Source organism: Suricata suricatta, chromosome 1, assembly GCF_006229205.1.
Source record: "Suricata suricatta isolate VVHF042 chromosome 1, meerkat_22Aug2017_6uvM2_HiC, whole genome shotgun sequence".
Taxonomy (NCBI): Eukaryota; Metazoa; Chordata; class Mammalia; order Carnivora; family Herpestidae; genus Suricata; species Suricata suricatta.
The window spans coordinates 60,681,007-60,699,726 of NC_043700.1; the positions used below are offsets into that span (position 1 = coordinate 60,681,007).

At 35.0% G+C, this 18,720-nt stretch overlaps 1 protein-coding gene across 1 annotated transcript in view; it reads left to right on the forward strand.

Moving 5' to 3' along the window:
- LOC115291690 (E3 ubiquitin-protein ligase MARCH1) overlaps window positions 1-18,720 on the forward strand; it is a 336,178-nt gene that overhangs the window by 35,439 nt on the left and 282,019 nt on the right. Inside the window, exon 2 of the mRNA XM_029939232.1 lies at window positions 5,855-6,003. Coding sequence (XP_029795092.1) covers window positions 5,893-6,003 — 111 coding nt within the window. The 5' untranslated portion in view covers window positions 5,855-5,892. The remainder of the gene's footprint in view (window positions 1-5,854; window positions 6,004-18,720) is intronic.

Sequence of the window (18,720 nt, forward strand, 5' to 3'; positions counted from 1 at the left end):
GCATAGATATTTATAATTGTTAGCTCTTCCTGATGGAGAGATCCTGTAATTATTTTATAATGTCCTTCTTCATCTCTTGTTACTGCCTTTACTTTAAAGTCCAGTTTGTCTGAAATTAGTATGGCTACCTCAGCTTTCTTTTGGCTGAAAGTGGTTTTTTTAATTGTGGTATAATTGACATACAATATTATATATGCTTCTGGTGTACAACAGAATGATATGTTTATGTAATATAAAATGATCACATTACATATATAACATAAAATGAATACAAATAAAGTTACATAATATGAAAATATTATTAAGTATATTCACCATGCTGTACATTACATCTCCATGGCTTAAATATTTTATGATTGGAAGGTCCTCAGCTTCCCTCCCCTCCAGCAACCACTAATCTGTTCTCTACATTTACGAGTTTTGTTTTGTTTTGCTTGTTCATTTGTTTTTTTTTTCAGACTTCACATTTAAGTGAAATAACACAATGTTTGTCTTTGACTTATTTCACTTAGTGTAATGCCCTCTAGGTCTATCCATGTTGCTACAAATGTCAAAATTTCATTTTTTTATTGTCTCAGTAGTATTCCATTTTATGAATATACCGCATCTTCTTTACCTATTTATCCATTGATGGACACTTTGGTTGTTTCCATATCTTTTTAAATTAGTGTTTTCGTTTTCTTAAGACAAATACTCCGAATTGTTAGATCATATGGCAGTTCTATGTTAACTGCCGTACTGTTTGAATAGTGGCTGCACCAGTGTGCATTCTCACCCACAGAGCACAGGAGTTTCCTTTTCTCCACGTCCTCACCTACACTTGTTATTTCTTGTCTTTTTGATAAAAGCCACTTGACAGGTGTGAGGTGATCTCACTGTGGTTTTGATTTGGGTTTTCCTGATGATTAATGATCTTGAGCATCATTCATGTTTTCATGGATGTTTTCTTGTGCCAGTTGCCCATTTGTATGTCCTTTTGGGAGAAAGGTCTATTCAGATTCTCTGTTTATTTTTTAATTATTTTCTTGTTGTCAAGTTATAAGAGTTCTTTATATATTTTGGATATTAACCCCTGTATAATAGTTTTTTACATTTTTTACAAATGTCTTTTCCCATTCAGTGAGTTGCCTTTTTATTTCAGTGATGGTTCCCTTTACTATGCAGCTTTTTATTTTGATGTGGTCCACTTACTTTGCTTTTGTTGATACTGGCTTTGAAGTCAGATTCAAAAATATACTACCAAAAGTGAGGTCATGAGCTTACTGCTTGTGTTTTCTTCTAGGGATTCTATGTTTTCAGGTCTTACGTTAAATCCTTTAATCTATTTTGAGTTAATTTGTGTATGCTACAAAATAGTGGTCCCATTTTATTTTTTATATGTGACTTTCAGTTTTCACATGAACATTTATTGTACAGACTGTCCTTTCTCCATTATATATTCTTGTCTCGTTCATCATAAATTAATTGAGTACATATGCATCAGTTTATTTCTGGGCTCTTTATTTTGTTCCATTGATTTGTGTTTCTGGCTTTAGGCCAATACAATGTTGTTTGATCACTATAGCTTTGTAATTTGAAAACAAGAAGAATGTTGCCTCCAGCTTTGTTGTTTCTTCTCAAGATTGTTTCGGTTATTTGAAATCTTTTGTGACTCCATACAAATGTTAGGATTATTTGTTCTATTTCTATGAAAAATGTCATTGGAACTGTGATCGAGATTAATTACATTTAATCTATAGATTTCTTTGAGTAATACCAACATTTTAGCAATATTGTTTCCCAATCCATGAACACAGACCAACTTTACAGTTATTTGTGTCTTTTTCAGTTTCTTTAATCAGTGTCTCATAGTTTTCAGTGTAAAGATCTTTAACCCCCTTGGTTAAATTTATTCTGAGGTATTGCATTCTTTTTGATGCAGTTATAAATGTGATAGTTTTCTTAATTCCTTAATTTCTCTTTTTGATAGTTTGTTATAAGTGGATAAAACAATAGATTTTTGTATATTGACATTGTAGATTGCAACTTCATTGAATTTGATTATTCTAAGACTTTTGGTTCAGACTTTGGGTTTTTCTATATGTAAAAATCACCTCATCCACAAATAAAGATGTTTTTACTTCTTTCTTTACAATTTGGATGTATTTTGTTTCCTTTTCTTGTCTAATTGCTCTGGTTAAGATTTACAAAACTATGTTGAATACAAATGATAGGAATTAGCATCCTTATCCTGTTCCTGATTTGGGGGAAAAACTAAAACATTTTCTACTGAGTATGATGTTAGCTGTGAGCTTGTCATATATCCTTTGTTATGTTGAGGTATATTTCCTATATATCTACTTTGTTGAGAAGAGGGTTTTTTTGAGAGTCTTTATCAAACATAGATGTTGAATTTTCTCAAATTCTGTTTCTGCATTTATTGAGATAATAATATATGATTCTTATCCTTCATTTTGTTAATGTGGTGTATCAGGTTGATTGATTTGCAGATGTTGAACCATCCTTTCACTTCTGGATAAATGCCATCTGATCATGGTATATGCTCTTGTTAATGTATTGTTGAATTTGATTCGCTGATATTTTGTTGAGAAATTTTGGATCTGTGTTCATCAGGGATATTGGTATATCTTTTTTTTTTTCTTTTTTTTCTGTAGTGTTCTCCAGTTTTAGTATCAGGGTAATGGTGGCCTCATAAAATGAGTTTGGGAGGATTCCCACCTCTTCAGTTTTTGGGGAGAGTTTTAAACAGATAGGTATTAAGTCTTCTTTTAATGTTTGGTAGAATTTACCAGTGAGGTGATCTGCACCTAGACTTTTGTTTGAGGGGAGGTTTTCATTTAATCTCCTTGCTGGTAATTGTTCTATTCATATTTTCTATTTCTTTATGATTTAGTCTTAGAAGATTTTGTGTTTGTAAGGCTATATCCATTTCTTCTAAATTATCCAGTTAGTTGGCTTATAATTTTCCATATTAGTCTCTTAGGATCCTTTGTATTACTTTGAGATCAGTTGTAACTTCTCTTTCATTTCTGACTTTACTTATATGAGCTCCCTCCCCTTTTTTTTCTCAGTGAATTATTTGTCTTTTTAAATAACCAGCTCTTTGTTTTACTGATCTTTTTTGTTGGGGTTTTTTTTTTTTTGCCTTTATTTCATTTATTCCTTCTCTAGTCTTTATTATTTCCTTCATTTTTCTAACTTTGGGCATCATTTGTTCCTCTTTTTCTCATTCCTTTATGTATAAAGTCTAGTTGTTTGTCTGTGAATTTTCATGTTTCTTGAAGTAAGTCTGAATCTCTCTCTTAGAACTGCTTGTGATGCATTCCATAGAATATGGCATGTTGAATTTTTTATTTTTATTCATTTCAAGACATTTTAAATTTTTTTCTATGACCCCTATAATGCAAATGTTCTGCTTGATGTTTTTCCATCAGGCCTTTAAGCTGTCTTCACTTTTGGAACTTTTTTTTTTCCTTTTTGTGCTCTGTTTGGGTGAGTTCCATTCTCTGTCTTCCAGGTCACTGATTTTCTCTTCTGCATCAACTAGTCTGCAGTTGAACCCTTCTAGTGCATTTTTCAGTTCAGTTATTATATCATCCGGGTCTGTGACTTCCTTTTGGTACTTTCTTATATTTTTCCTCTCTTTGTTCAATTTCTTGTTCCTTTCAACCCTTCTTATCCCAAGATTGGTGAGTATCTTCATAACAATTACTTTGAAATTCTTATTAAGAAAATTACTCCATTTCATTGTCCGCCCCTCCCCTGGGGTTTTAATTTGTTCTTTCATTTGGAACTTAGTCCTCTGCTTTCTCACTTTGTTTGACTCTCTCTGTTTCTGTGTATTAAGCAAAACACCTATCTCTCCCTGTCTCCAAGAAGTAATCATAGAAAAATGGTGAGTATTTCAGTGCCTGGGGGTGATAGCCTGCCCAAAAGTGTCTTTGATGCTTTAGGTCCCATGCAGGCCAGAAACACAAGCCCCAATGGCCACCAGAACCTGGTGTTCAGGTGGCTTCCCCTGAGAAACTGCATGTATCTATTGCCTTTGGTGGAGCCACGGGGGAGCCCCAGACCAAGGCATGACTGCCGCTTGGGTGTAGCAACGCAGAGCTATGGGGAAGTACCAGGCTGGAACATGCCCACCTGTGGGGTGTGTAGCAGTTCAGAGTTGAGGGGAAACACTGGGTCAGTGTAGGCAGTGATGGCAAGATATAAAGAGAGTGCAAAAAGGTTACCCCCAGCACCTTTGTTCCTGGTGATAGTTCCAACATGCCCCTGACCCTCCAGAGATGCTTTAAGATTAGCCAGTGAATCTCCTTCATGTATTGTCTAACCACGTTTCAACCTACTGCTTTTGGGCTGGGTTCCAGGGCAAGCAAGGCTGTGCAAGTCCTTTAAGTTTGAAGTCTCAGTTTTTTATGGCCCCTTGGGTCTCCTGGATATAAGCCTCTTTGGTTTTCAAAGTCAGACTTTTGGGGGCTTACATCTCTGTGCAGGTCCCGAAGGTTGGGTAACGTGATGTGAGACTCATGACCCATCCTTCTCAGGGATATGCTTCTTATTTATGAGATTGTTCCTGCTTGTGGGGTCTCCACACTGGGGGCAGCGTTTGGGCAAGACCATATCTCTGAAACTCTTAACCATCTCAATATGTGCTTTTTATCCTTTGTTTTGGAGGAGCTGGTCAGGTGGTTTTCACTTTTTTTCAGGGAAAAACTTTCTATACGTAGTTATAGATGTGTTGTATGCATGGGAAGAGGTGAGTCTAGGGTCTTCCTAGGCTGCCATCTTGAACTACCCCCCTAAAGATTTTTTTAAAAATAAAATCCCTATTTACATTGTTCAGATCCATTTAGCTTGAGTATTTTGTCATTTAGAGTAATAACTCATCAATCCGTTAGTGCAACCTTTCTTTATGTTACTTTTCTTAGTGCTATGAAATGTGCTATTTTGAATCTCTGAAATGTTATAAACCACCAGATTGCTAATTGCTTTGGATGCTGTGAAAAATAATTACTCCACATTATTTTTGATATTTAATTGACAGTGTAATGCATTTAACTAAAGACCTGCAATAAACTATTTCTAATTACTGAGTGTAGTGGAGTGGAAAAGTAGGCTGTAAAACTTTATAAGGGAAACAATGTTTTCTCCATTACATTAAAAGTCATTATTGATAATACTCTTTCAGAGAGAAAAAAACAAAAACAAAAACCTCCCCAAATGGAAAATTCTGGAAAGCTAGAAAGAGTTGTGGAATATTTTGCTCAGGACATAATAAGGAGATGTGTTAAATTATTGTTTTTGAATAGACTGTACTGGTGATGGATGTCATGCACTGCCTTTACCATGCTTGCACTAAAATTTCTCCTTCTTCAGTTGGCAGAACTTTATGAGGGAGATAATCATGCCACTGCCAGAATGAGAAATCTTTATCACTGACCTGTGTTCAATTTATTTTGCATCTGTAAGGCACAGCTGCAAAGCTATGCCTAATTTTAGATGTCATTGGAATATGTAGATATGTAGGAACTAGAAATGGTTTTGGCTCCCAAGGTAAGAACTTGTGTCATAAACTAATCCTTGAAAATAACATTTAGAACCTGATGCAAGGAAGTGTCACAAATTGGGTTATAGAAGATGTTAGGTTCTTTGAATAGATAATGTGCTGTTTTGTCTTGTGTCTTGAGATATTATTAATAATCGGCATATTTTTCTTTCCCTCCTTATAACCTCTGATTAAAATAAAATGCCTCCGTTGGTAGATTGCTTCTTTAATTTCAATTATGTACATTTTCCAAAAACAGACAACTAAAATAAGTGACCTGTTTCAGGGAATGTAAATTATTTTCAGAATTTCAGAAATTGAAAAGGGATAAGAGGAAGGAGAAAATGCTGGGCTGGTGTGAAGCGATAGCCCGTAACCCTCACAGAATCCCAAACAACACGCGAACACCCGAGATCTCAGGGGATTTGGCTGATGCTTCACAAACCTCCACCTTGGTGAGTTGAAAAGTTATTTTTCCTCAAAATGGCTTCTATGTAAATGGGATGCTAAGGAGATGTGGAAAGGGATAAGTTTTTAAGTAAACGCAATACTTGGTTATAATACTATTTGCATTATATTTATAATACAGATTCAGTGTGATTTATATTAATAAAAATATCTAATGTCATATACTATTAGAGCTTCATTCAGATTAAACAAGTTCTTTTTCTTTGTATTTCCATGGACATTGCCCCTCCACTGTGTTAGTGATCTTGAAGAGTTAAAGTTCATATCTTGCATTCTAGACTGTGTAATGGAATCAGTGAAGGAAACCAAGTACAGAGTTACCCAAAAGTAATGAAACAGAATCATTCCTTCTGTGTTTTCCTACATATTCTAAGTGTCTGAAAAGGGAATTAATATTATAATTTTATATAAAATTGTGAATTAAATATTGCAAAAATAATCTGAAGACTCTTTCCGTTTTTGTCTTCTGCTTTAAATTCAAACACTCAGCTTTTGATTAGGAAAAGAGAACTCATTAGCAAAAGGGGTTTATGCATTCTTTGTTTAGGTTTGTCTGCAATATTCTTCATTTTGTTTTGAAGAGGATAAATTCTATTTAGTCTCTAAGTTTTAAATTGATGTGTTAGATATATTTTAATTGTTGTTTTGCCATTTTATATGGGCACAAGTGTTTTTCATTAGCCTGGTTTATTAGTTGATGACTATATAATTATCTATGAGCAAAGATTTTAGGTTTATTTTCTGCTCTTGAATTATTTGATAATTTCCATTATTTTAAATAGAAATAATGATCCTGAGCAAACATTATTGAGTGAATGTCAGGAGAGACCATCTGAAGGAATAGACATTCAGTTGACAAAACATAGAAGCAGGAATCCTGCTTACGTTCCATCATCTTGGATTGTGAGGAGAGGGTCGAGGGTATGAAGAAATATGTGCAACACAATTAGTCAAAGTTCTGGGAAATAGATTTTTTGAAATTATCATCTGTGCTGTTTCGATGATCTTTGATAAATTATTATTTTCGACAAAACTGCTTGGCATGAGTTAACATCATCTAAAAATGTGTTACACAATATTTATATATAAAGCTGGACTTTTTCAGATATCATGCAAAGGCTAAAAATTGAAAGATAAAAAAATACTGTGCTTTTGTTAGGATGGCTTTAGTCCTTAATTTCTATTTCACAGAACCTTAGGTCAAAACCTTAAAAAATTCTGAGTAAACATTTGGCCTGGCTTTCTCCTATAATTGGATAACCTAATATTAGCTCTATTTTCCAGATGTGGACTATGGGGAAATTAATTGACTTTTCCAGTGTCACTTAGCTAGTAAATGGTAAAAAACAAAAAAGACTGCTAGAAGCCAGGATTCTCAAGGCAAGGCTAATGATGATTCAGTGATGCATACTCCTTTACTTTCATCTTTTTATGCTGTTTCCATAAGCACATGGCTTTTTAGGTCCCCAAGGAAAAGGAAGAGACTCTAGGGGCCACTGTGCCTCTGGTATTGTGGAGTAGCCTTGAATGTGTGCATATCCTTCCATTGACCAAACCTATTCTTATGACCCCATCTGAACTGCAAGGGAAGCTGGTAAGTGTTAGGAAGCTACATGACCAGGAAGAGCAGATGTAATTAGGGCGCACCTGGTCCATCTCTGCCATAGACCTTCCTTCTGGTTCCAAAATATTCATGTCATATGTCTACTCCCTCATGAAAAAGGATTATTATTTTCCAAGAGAAATAACAAAAGTGTCTCAGTCACTGGATTCAGCTCAAGTCCATGATCACTGGTTATTGTTCTCATCAAATAATAATGACAATGAATCACCTATGAATCAACTTTGCGTGTTTTGCAACCAGCTCCCACCATCTGTATATACTCAATATATAAGAGAGGAGTAGAAAGAGGGAAACCACGGTTATACTTGTGCTTGAAAGGAAAGAATCAGATAGACACAGAAATCAGAGGTGAAATCCTGCTGGATAGGCATTATAAAGTCTCTGTAATGTAGGGATCGGGGAGGATCCTTGAATAGGGTTTGACCCTGCTACATGGAACATCTTTGTTCGTGGTTCTTTCTGGTCTCTAGACGTGGTTTCTAAGAAGGTCTTCATTTTCTTTTATTCTTCTTGTCCACATTTAAATTGCCTATTTAGGGTTATATAGCCTTAAATATTTTGTCCTATTTTGGGAAAATTATGGGAGCAAGAGTTGTTTTAAGTATTAAATATTTTAAGGTTCATATTTCTGGGACCATGGTATTTTGAAACTACTGTTTTCAGAAATCATCGTACGATTCTCATTTATTTGCTCCCTGATCGTCCATGTGCCTAAGGAAGTTCTTTCTTGGATGCCCTTGATTTTTTTCTTCTCACATGTCTCTCTCTCAAGATGATATTATCTTGAAAATTAGGCTGAAGGATTACATCCTTAATCTGATCTTTGTGCAGACATACTTTATTCAACTGAGAAGTTTTACTCAGTGTAAGCTCAAAAGCCCCCCAAAACTGTGGAGTCTCTCAATCCCCAGTCAAATCTGCTTTTAAACTAGTTCCTAAGCTTCTGATAACACGTTGCTGAATGTAGCCAATAATCGTAAACATACATTATTAAGTTTTGTTTTTTGGTCTGATTTGAGTGCTGCCAGGCCAGCAGGCTCACTGTCTGCCTCTCAAGTTAATTCAATTAAAAAATAATAGTGGTTTTGCCAAGAGTTTTGCCAAAACATCATGCAGTTAGATGACTTCCAACTTTTGAAATTAATTTCCTCGCCACCCATTGCCTAGCCACTAAGCCAGATATTTTAGGTTTTTGTTATGGAGCACAGGCTTTGGCTACCAATTCCTGTATTTGAGTAGTTATAAAAGTTGGGGTTCAATAAGGAAAATAGGCAACAGTAATTCTAACAAAGAATGTAATATGAACATTTGTTTAATCAGCTATTGGAAGACTGAAAAAGTAAAAACAAAAACAAAAAACAAAAAACAGGTATACATGTTTAGTAACTGCAAGAAATAGCAAACACCCACACAGAGAGCTAACAGGGGGATGAGGCAGGAGTTATTTGAACCCAAGAGGTTGAAGAAGAGGCCCCTCAGAGCTGCCCCGAGACTCTGAGGAGGAATGCTTCTCAGCTGATGCAGGAAACTTGATTTAGAGGAGAGGCCCTGAGGATCTTAGACCTAGACCATGAAGGAGATGTTCTTCTCATTCTGTATATATTTAAGGAGGAGGAAGGAGGCGTTGTAATAAGAATAGTTCCAGGAGTATGAAGAAAATGCAGAAACTGGACCCACCTTCCATTGCTGACTTAAAAAGTCATTGCTGAGATGACTACTAGCAGAAACAGGGAAGCAAGAAGTGAATCCTTTTTCTCTCCCTGTGTTCCAGTTTCTATGAACACTAGTATTGGCAGAACCTGAACAAGTGGTAATGTCAAAGGAGAAGTCTGATTTGAAAGCCCCTAGCTCCAGCATCTTGAAGTGGAATAGAGAAGAATTGACTTGGAGCTGAGTAGTTTTAGTTTAGTAATCAGTTTAAAAAATTAAGAATAGGATCTTTAACAAATTATATCAAAAATTTTAAAGGCTTAGCATGATAGAGGTCTGGTTTTGCCTATGACTCACTCTGTCTGATAAAGGATGTTTGACTCTCCAGCAGTGAATGCCGGGATACCTGATCCTTCCACCTCTTGGGGCTACTATCTTAAACAAAGGACGGCTGAGTTTATCAGATAAGGAAAAGAATATGAATGGGTAACCATGAAAATGTCTGGTTAAGTTTGGAAGTGATATGCATCATTTCCACTCTGATGCCCTTGGCTGGAAATCAATGACATACCGCAGTGTATCTGTCTGAATAACAGGAAATATAGTCTTCCTATAGGACTAGAATAAGGAAATGGAGAGCATTCAGCCAGACTCTATCACAAATGCATTTCTTTGAGAGGTAGCAGTTTTGTCCTACATTTCCATTTTGTATATCCATACTTTTTATTCCTCTGCTGTTATTCAGAGTAATGAGGCTCCCCCGTACAAATCTTACCCCACCTAAAGATGATGAATTAAGAGGAGAAGGAGGAGGAGGGAGATGGCTGATTATTAAGTGCCAGGAATTTTCTAACTTTTTTACAAATATTCTCATTTTTAATACTCACAAGAATATGATGAGGTAGGTATAATCATTATCCTTATTTTATGGATGAAGAAACTGAGGCATAGAGAAATCTAAAAACCTGCCCAAAGTGACCTAAGTAATATTGGTGAAACTAGGATTCCATCAGTACAAGCAGTCTAAGAGTGGTGGGCCACTGTTACCATGTCATTATTTGAATTGTATACATTTAGCTAAACATAAAGACTGTGAATGAGATAATACATTATAGGGTAGCATAAAGACAAATATAATCTCATGATTACATGTAATGGATTATTCTCTGTACTGTGCTGACATATAAATATGGCCAATTGTATAGTCATTTTCACCACCGTGTCATCAATAAATGACCTAATTGAAGAGAATAGAATTTTTTTTAAAAATCTATAAAGCAATTCAGGATGCCTGGTTTTTAATTTCAGGAAATGTTTATTTAGCTTAAATCTTTCAAATTGAATATAAACATTGAGGAGTTTGAGAGATTATGCTTATTAAGCCACTATGTTCACAAGTGCACCCAAAGGCTGGGAGAGCCCATTTGGGAAGAAATCTATCTTTTAAATTTATTGCAACTGTTTACATATTAAAAATAAAAACAAAACACCCTCTACTGACTGTATCTGTAACCAATATCCTTAATCAAATCAGAGTTTCAATATTAAACTTTAAAATGAAACCAAAGGAGATCATAATAATCAGAAATAATAAAGGGAGCAATTTTATAAGGAACAGAGTTGAGGAAAATTTATGGAAGTCAAAATAGGGAGATCAAAATCATTTTAGATAGTTAACAATGACTCCAAAGAAAATTACTTTTGCCTAATCAATGATGAATCTTTGGGGCTATAAATGGACTATCGTTAGGTAGAGAGAAGAACAATGTGTCACTTTATGTGTTTGATGAGGTGAATTGCTACTTCCAAACATGTATTCATCAGCTTAGGGCACATTTTGCATCCTTTTATGTACATGGTCCAGGATGAGGTACCTGCGGCTCTATATGAAAAAGGAGAGAGACTAGAAAGTAAGCTTTCAAGGAGAAGTATGTAATACAGACATATACATTCAAATGAAAAAAAAAAGATTTACAATAAGATATATATCTGTAAAGCTTTATAATTTCCAAAGCAGTCTTTATGTGCATTGTTTCATTACAGCTCACAACCATACTGAATGTACATGATGCAAATTATACAAATAGGTAATGATATGGAGATGTTCTTAAGAGTTTTAGGTAATTCACTCCAAATCATAAGGCTGCAGGTGTTCTAATTTCTAGGTTATTTATATACCACACCCATTAGAAGTTAATACTATTGTTTTCATTATACAAGTGAAAATACTCTAACTCAGAAAGGTTAAATAATTCCTTTCAGTAGCAAGTAAGAAGGAAGAAATGGTGACTCTGATTTGTCTGATTTTAAATCTTAAGATTTTTCCCATTTACTCTAAAGTTTCTCTAAAAATAAGACATAATTTACTGATAATACACATTTAAAAAGTCAAATTGCAGCTATTAGGGAAAGTACCTTCTTATACCGTCTGGTAAGTGTTTAGTAATAAAACATTAGTTAAAAACATTTGTGTTTCATTGTGTCAGAATCTTTTGTTTTTAAAATAGCACAGTTATGGTGAATGTTAGAGTTCCATATTTACTGGGTTTATGAAAAATCAGAAATGAGAACACTGTACCTTTATTTTTGCTTCCGCTGGAAGCATGTAAGTGGGTTGTATGTTTTACTTGAAGAATCATATCATTATCATTTTTTGTTATTCTTATTGCTCATAGGCCACACTGTTATTTCCTTCGTTTTATATTAAACTAGACCACCCAGATATTTGTGTAATATAGAAAAAAAATCAGCACCTGAACTTGAGACTTTTCATTTAGGATCCCATTCTTTATCATATATGAATATTGACATCCCCTGCGTATCATACAGAAAGTGAAAAAATACATAGAATTTGTATAACTTTAATCGCAAGTGATCTCACTATTTAAATAAACAAAAATATCACAAAAGAGCAAAATTTGGTGAAAACAAAAGAACTAAGTCAGGAACAGTTTTTGCTATAGATAGACGAATATAACGTTTTTCCTTATTCTTTGCCAAAATTTGTAAAAATGAGGTGGAGAGGGTATTATTTGCTATGCATAGCCATATCCAAGTCCAGTAGGTTGAAGTATTTTGTGACAAAATTCACAAAGTGTTTGAATTGTGTGCCTTTTATTCGTGCCATTCAGCAGTAGAATTGGTTGAGCTGGTTAAAGTATGTCGTCTGGAAACTATAATATTTAATGACCAAATAGGGGTGAAGAATTACATCCTTTTGATTATTGACCATAAAATTTGATCCAAGCTGACTGTTTATACACAGATGTTAACATATCAAACTGAGGAAGAAAGTAATCTGCTTCATCAATTAGTAATTGGAAGAGTATGTTTATTATATAAATTAAGGAGATGAGTATGAGGGTCATATATGCATTCTTCATGAATCTAAATTATACACCTAAAAATTTCCTTTTCTAGAGCTTCCCATGGCTGAGTGAAACTGAGTGAAACTGAGTTTTGTTTGTTTATAAAGCTCTATTCAGTGTAATATCCCATATATTAAATCCCTTCTTCTTATTAGAAATGCCATATACTTTAAGATATGGAAGACCTCATCTTTAAGATCAAACAATTCTGAGATGGTTTCTATGACCACAATATACAGTTAAGTTTGGAAATTCAAAGTATGATGATAAAAAGTATATTCTGCTGAAATGAGATTCTGCTTTCAGTAAAAAGTTAGTATGGGAGGTAGTTTGCTCAGTGCATCAGACAGTGAAATGCAAATTTGTCCTTATTAAGAAATCACACTTGCCAACGAATATTTGCCATTGTCCTCACCCTTTTCCCAATTGTGCCCAATGCTCACTTTTAGTCTTACCAGGCTAAAGGAAATCGAACATATGCCTATAGAAAAGGGATTGGTATTGCCCCACAAACATTGCCTCTCTTAGAAACCAAATAAAAGGGAAATACAAAGAGGAATTTGAGTATATTAGATTTCTCATTAAACTCCCTGCCTTATTTTCAATAGGCTCACCCTTATTTCTCTGAGTAAGTAGCCAGTTGCTTATTGTCTAGTGGTCTTTATGCATTCTGAAAATAAATTATGTCACAGCTGATAGAATTTGCAGAGTTTTTTCAACCTCATTGTCTTTTCCCTTTCAATTCTTTCTTCCTTGATCATTTATCAGTTATTGTTTTTAATCGCTATTACAAAGCCTTTGCTAAGTACTGCCAAAGGCGACAGTGAATGAAATCTAAAATTTTATTAGAATAACTGTAAAACACAAATGGGGTAAATTAAATAAAGGACATTATGCCTTTCAAGAGCTTTGATTTTTGTGAGAAAGTCAAATCATTAAAAATATATCCCAGTGGTTGTTATGGAAACAGATTGAGTTGAAGGATGCAAAGGCGGGGGAGAGACTGGTGTCTCAGACATCACACTAGAAAGAAAAATTACATTCACTGTGCAGCTTAAAGTAGTGTGTTAACTTTAATTGTATAGTTACTGAACAGTGTCAAAACATGATCATTCACAATAGTAATAATTGATCTAAAAGCGCTTCTCACATGAAGAGATCTTTTCCTCCAAGGAGTAAATCACGAGATCATGTTCGCATCTGCTTGTTATCAAAATGTGTCATGTCTGTCATTTAATTTAGATATAAATTAAATTGTGAGCTCGTCAAAAAGATGTTTAAATCCCAGTAGTTGCTGAATTCTACTCTCTGTATGGTATTTAGAGCACGCTGATTTTCAGATATTTTAATTTCATTATCTGAGGACCAATGAGCAAAGTTGCATATACCCAGATAGAAGCGGCCTCATGTGTGTGTGGAATTGAGGCATATTGTTTTTCTCCACTCACGAATGACACCAATGGCAAAGATTTCTTCTTTGTCCTTGCTTTTGTGAGAGTATTTTGTGCTTTGTAGAGAAGGAGCAGGTTGGATAAATTAACTTGATATTTGTCAGATGAGCTTGTTTTTGACTCAGAGAAAAAAATGTACCTAGAAATAAGTGGACTGTGTCAGAATAGTTAAATATTCATTTATCTAGTCTCTATTGAGAGTCAGCTATGTACCAAGCACTATACTATGCAATAATTATATATTATTGGGGCAGGGGAGACACAATGCATACCCTCAAGAACCTAGTGAAGAAAGCCAGTAAATGCCTTGGTCAAGAGTAGGATGGGGTGTACACAGGATATTATAGAAGCCCTTGGATGGGTACCGAGGCCAGCTGTGGAGGTTAGAGTGTTCCCCTTAGACCACTAAGAGTTGGTGATATAAAGAGGATGGCGGTGTAGAGAGAAGAGGAAGGGGCATTCTATAAGTCTGTATAAACATTTATCATGGAAAAAATAAGCCTCTGCGTTCTGTTTGCTTCTAAAGACTTAGCTATTTGGTGTAGTAAGTAAACAGAATCATCTTTAAGAACAAAGTTAGATGGATATGAGGGCCATCTGGCTGCGACATCTATCAGCCCATTGATCGCGAGGGTTGATTCAGCTGATCTGGCTGGCTAGGCGGGTGTCCCCTTCCTCCCTCACCCCTCCGTGTGTGTCCCTCCGGAAGCTGTGTTCTCCATTGAAGAGGATGACCTTCCCCGATAGAGGAGGACCGTTCTTCGGTCAAGGGTATAGCAGTGCTCCCCTGCTAGAACCTCCAAACAAGCTCTCAAGAACCAAGTTAGAGAAGTACACTTAAACTAAATGCTGAAGATTACACTTTCTATGGGTAATGATATTAAACTAAATATTATGTATAATTTATTCAGCCTTAATATCCAACATATAGTCTTTTTTAAATTTTTTTTTATTTTTGAGAGACAGAGAGACAGTGCGAGCAGGGGAGGGTCAGAGAGAGAGGGAGACACAGAACCAGAAGCAGGCTCCAGGCTCTGAGCTAGCTGTCAGCACAGAGCCCAACACAGGGCTTGAACCCACGAACCATGAGATCATGACCTGAGCCGAAGTTGGAGGCTTAACCGACTGAGCCACCCAGGCGCCCCCAACATATGGTCTTTTAAAAAAATTTTTTTTTAATATTTTTTTGAGAGAGAGAGGGTGAGTAGTGGGATGGGGAGGGGCAGAGAGAGAGAAAGACACAGAATCTGAAGCAGGCTCCAGGCTCTGAGCTACCAGCAAAGATCCTATGGGGGGCTCAAACACACTGACAGAGAGGTCACACTGACCAAGAGATCAGGACCGGAGCTGAAGTCAGACGCTTAACTGACTGAGCCAGCCAGGCTCCCCGTAACATGTAGTCTTACATGTTAGCCTCTTAGCAGCACTTCTAGTAATTTAGTGGCCACATAAAGGGTAGGTTCCATTGAGAGAAGTGAGTCTTCCCAGCGAACTGAGCAGAGGAGCCATGTGTCTAAACACATTCTCTGGGAAAGAAATATGTAGTGTAAATGTATATAGATTTGCTCACTTGGCAAAACATACCATGAGAAAATAATACAATAAAGGTTAACATAGATTGAATACATACTGTGTACCAGGCACTGTTTTGAGTACCTGACATGTTAACAACTCATTTAATCCCTGCTACAGGATGGTGTGAAATGTATGAAATCCCCATTTTGCCTAGGAAAGAGGTAACTTGCCAAGTTTACCCTGCTAAGAAATCTCATTCCAGAATCCATGCTCCAATACACTTTGCTATGCCACAAAGAATATGCCCAGGGAGAGACAAAAACACTGACTTTATTAGAAATAAGTTTGAGATTCACATTTAAATCTGAATTTGTTGCACATTTTGTAGAATATATGTATTATATTGCATATATTATATTACATTGTGTGTATTATATATATTGTGAGTAGATTGTATATCATATTGTATATATATGCATACCTTGTGTGTTTATATGTATACATTGTATATTAATATATATTTTTAATTCATATAAGAGCTCTATAATATAGATAGTATATTTCCCATTTCACAGGTAGGAAAACTTAGGTTTTGGCTAAATATTTGCCAAGGGTTTATCTAGATTGGAAATAGGTCAGTTTAGTACATTTATATAGGAGTGGTAATCTCTTCTGAGCTTTTTATTTGCACCTTTACATGTTAAAGTGCCAATGAAATGCAGTTTTAAATAGTGTTTTAAATGACTTTGGATTTATATTTGAAATAATTGATTGGTTGATTATCCCCCTGGATACTAATAATTATCCACTACATTTCCGGGGAAAGGGGTAAGCTTGTTTAATATATTCTCTCATGTTGGCTTAATTTGTTTTAACTATTTAGCACAATATCATCCAGTAAAATGTCTGTTCAACATATGAAGCAAATCCCTTAGGTTAAAAGCAACCTTTTAGTTGATGGCCTGTTAAATTATTTTTATATCACCATAGTAATTGTCAACTGTAATTATTAGGTGGAATAATTCATGGGTACAGCTTTGTGACTCCACATTAGGAAACCAGCAACTCAAATGCAGATATGGGAACTTAGACACCTGGTTTCTGTGTGTTCGATGCAGCCTACAGGAATAAAATTTAATTTAACGATCCAGTAATTCTTTAAAGATAAAAAATGAAATAGCTTTCACACTGCAGTTACCAACTTGTCAACTTTCACAGATACATCATCACACCAACCAAATTTTATTACACATAGTGCAATGAGACTGCAAACAAAAATTGGTTGTCTTGTTTTCATGGGTTGAGTAATTTCACATATGGAAATTAGACAAACCGGAGCTAGTCTCTGTGCCTGACATTGTTGATGCTGTTATCGCCTCTTCACTACGTAAGAGGAAGCTTAAAATTAGTGTAGTTATATGCATAGTATTTTAAATCAAAGCCCAGAACCCTGGATTCACTATATTTTCTGAAATGTCTTAGGATAAGGTCCACTGCTACTAGCCTGTATTAATCCTTTTAGAGAGACATGCTTCACATTTTTAGTAAAAACTTTTTAAGAAAACACGTTCTTTTACTTATATGCAATGTGTTTGCTAATTTTTGTACTACTATAATACACTGAAATTGCTACACACAAGTAAATACAGAGCAAAGATTAAAAATAAGTCTGCTTCTCTATGAAAATTTGATTTTATTCTACCCTCTTATTTAAAAGGGACAAAGTGATGTTCTCTTATTAGATAAAAAATGTCTGTCTCAAATCATCTACTTTTCTTTAATGTTTGCCTTTCTACTCAAATGTGTACTTCCCTTTTAGGGTAGTGATTGACCCCTTTGTCTTCTTGAGGTCCCAAAGAAGGATTACATAAATGTACATAAAGAATATACCCATGACAATGAAAAGATATTTCAATAGATTTCAGAAATATGGAAAGAACTTATTTCATTTCTCTATTGGTTTTGATAAATGATGTTTTTCTGGAAATATGTTCATTTCATCAAAAAATACTAGGTTCTCAAACTTATTAGCATAAAATTGGTCATTTTATCTTTTGAAATTTATTTTTGAGAGAGAGAGACAGAGAGAGAGCAGGGAAGGAGCAGAGAGAGAGGGAGAGAGAATCCCAATTAGGCTTCATGCTGTAATCACAGAGCCCAACATGGACTCAATCTCTCAAACTATGAGATCATAACCTGAGCTTATATCAAGAGTTGGATGCTTCACTGACTGAGCCACCTAGGCATGCCAGTCATATTGTTTTTTATGCCTATAAGATCTGTAATGATGTCTTCTTTTCCTGTCTGATATTGATATTTTTGACTAGTCTCTTTATCATGATATTTCTTGCTAATTATAATCATATTTCAAAGAATAAATTTTATATTTTTCAATTTTTTCTATTGTATATTTTGTTTATTAACACTCTATTGAGATATGTATTATTTAAAGTGTGCAATTGAATAATATGTAGTATATTTACAGAGATGTACAACCATCAGAGCAATCTAACTTTAGAATATTGTCAGCATCCTCAAAAGAAGTTTTTACACATTAGCAGTCACTCACCAGATGTCTCTAAAAACCTCCAGGCTTAGGCAACTACTAATCTACTTCTGTCTCTGGATATCTCCTACAAATGGAATTATACAATATGTGGCCTTTTGTGACTCATTTGTTTTACTTAGCATGATGTTTTTGAGGTTCATCCATCTCGGAGCATGTATCAGTACTTCATTCATTTCTAGTGCCAAATAGTAGTCCATTGTATGAATACAATGTATTTTGTTATTCATTCATCAGTTGATTTGGGTTGTTTCCACTCTTTGACTATTGGTGAATGATGATGTTATGGGCATTCATGTGCAAGTATTTAAATGAGTATATATTTTCATTTTCTTCATTAGATACTTACAAGTACAATCAAGTAGTCATATGGTAACTCTGTTCTTAACAATTTGAGGAACTGCCATAGTGTTTTCCATAGTGTCTGTACCATTTTAAATTTTCACCAGGAATGTATGAGGATTTCAGTTTCTCTACACTCTCTCCAACATTTGTTATTGTCTGTCTTTTTAATTATAACCATCCTAATG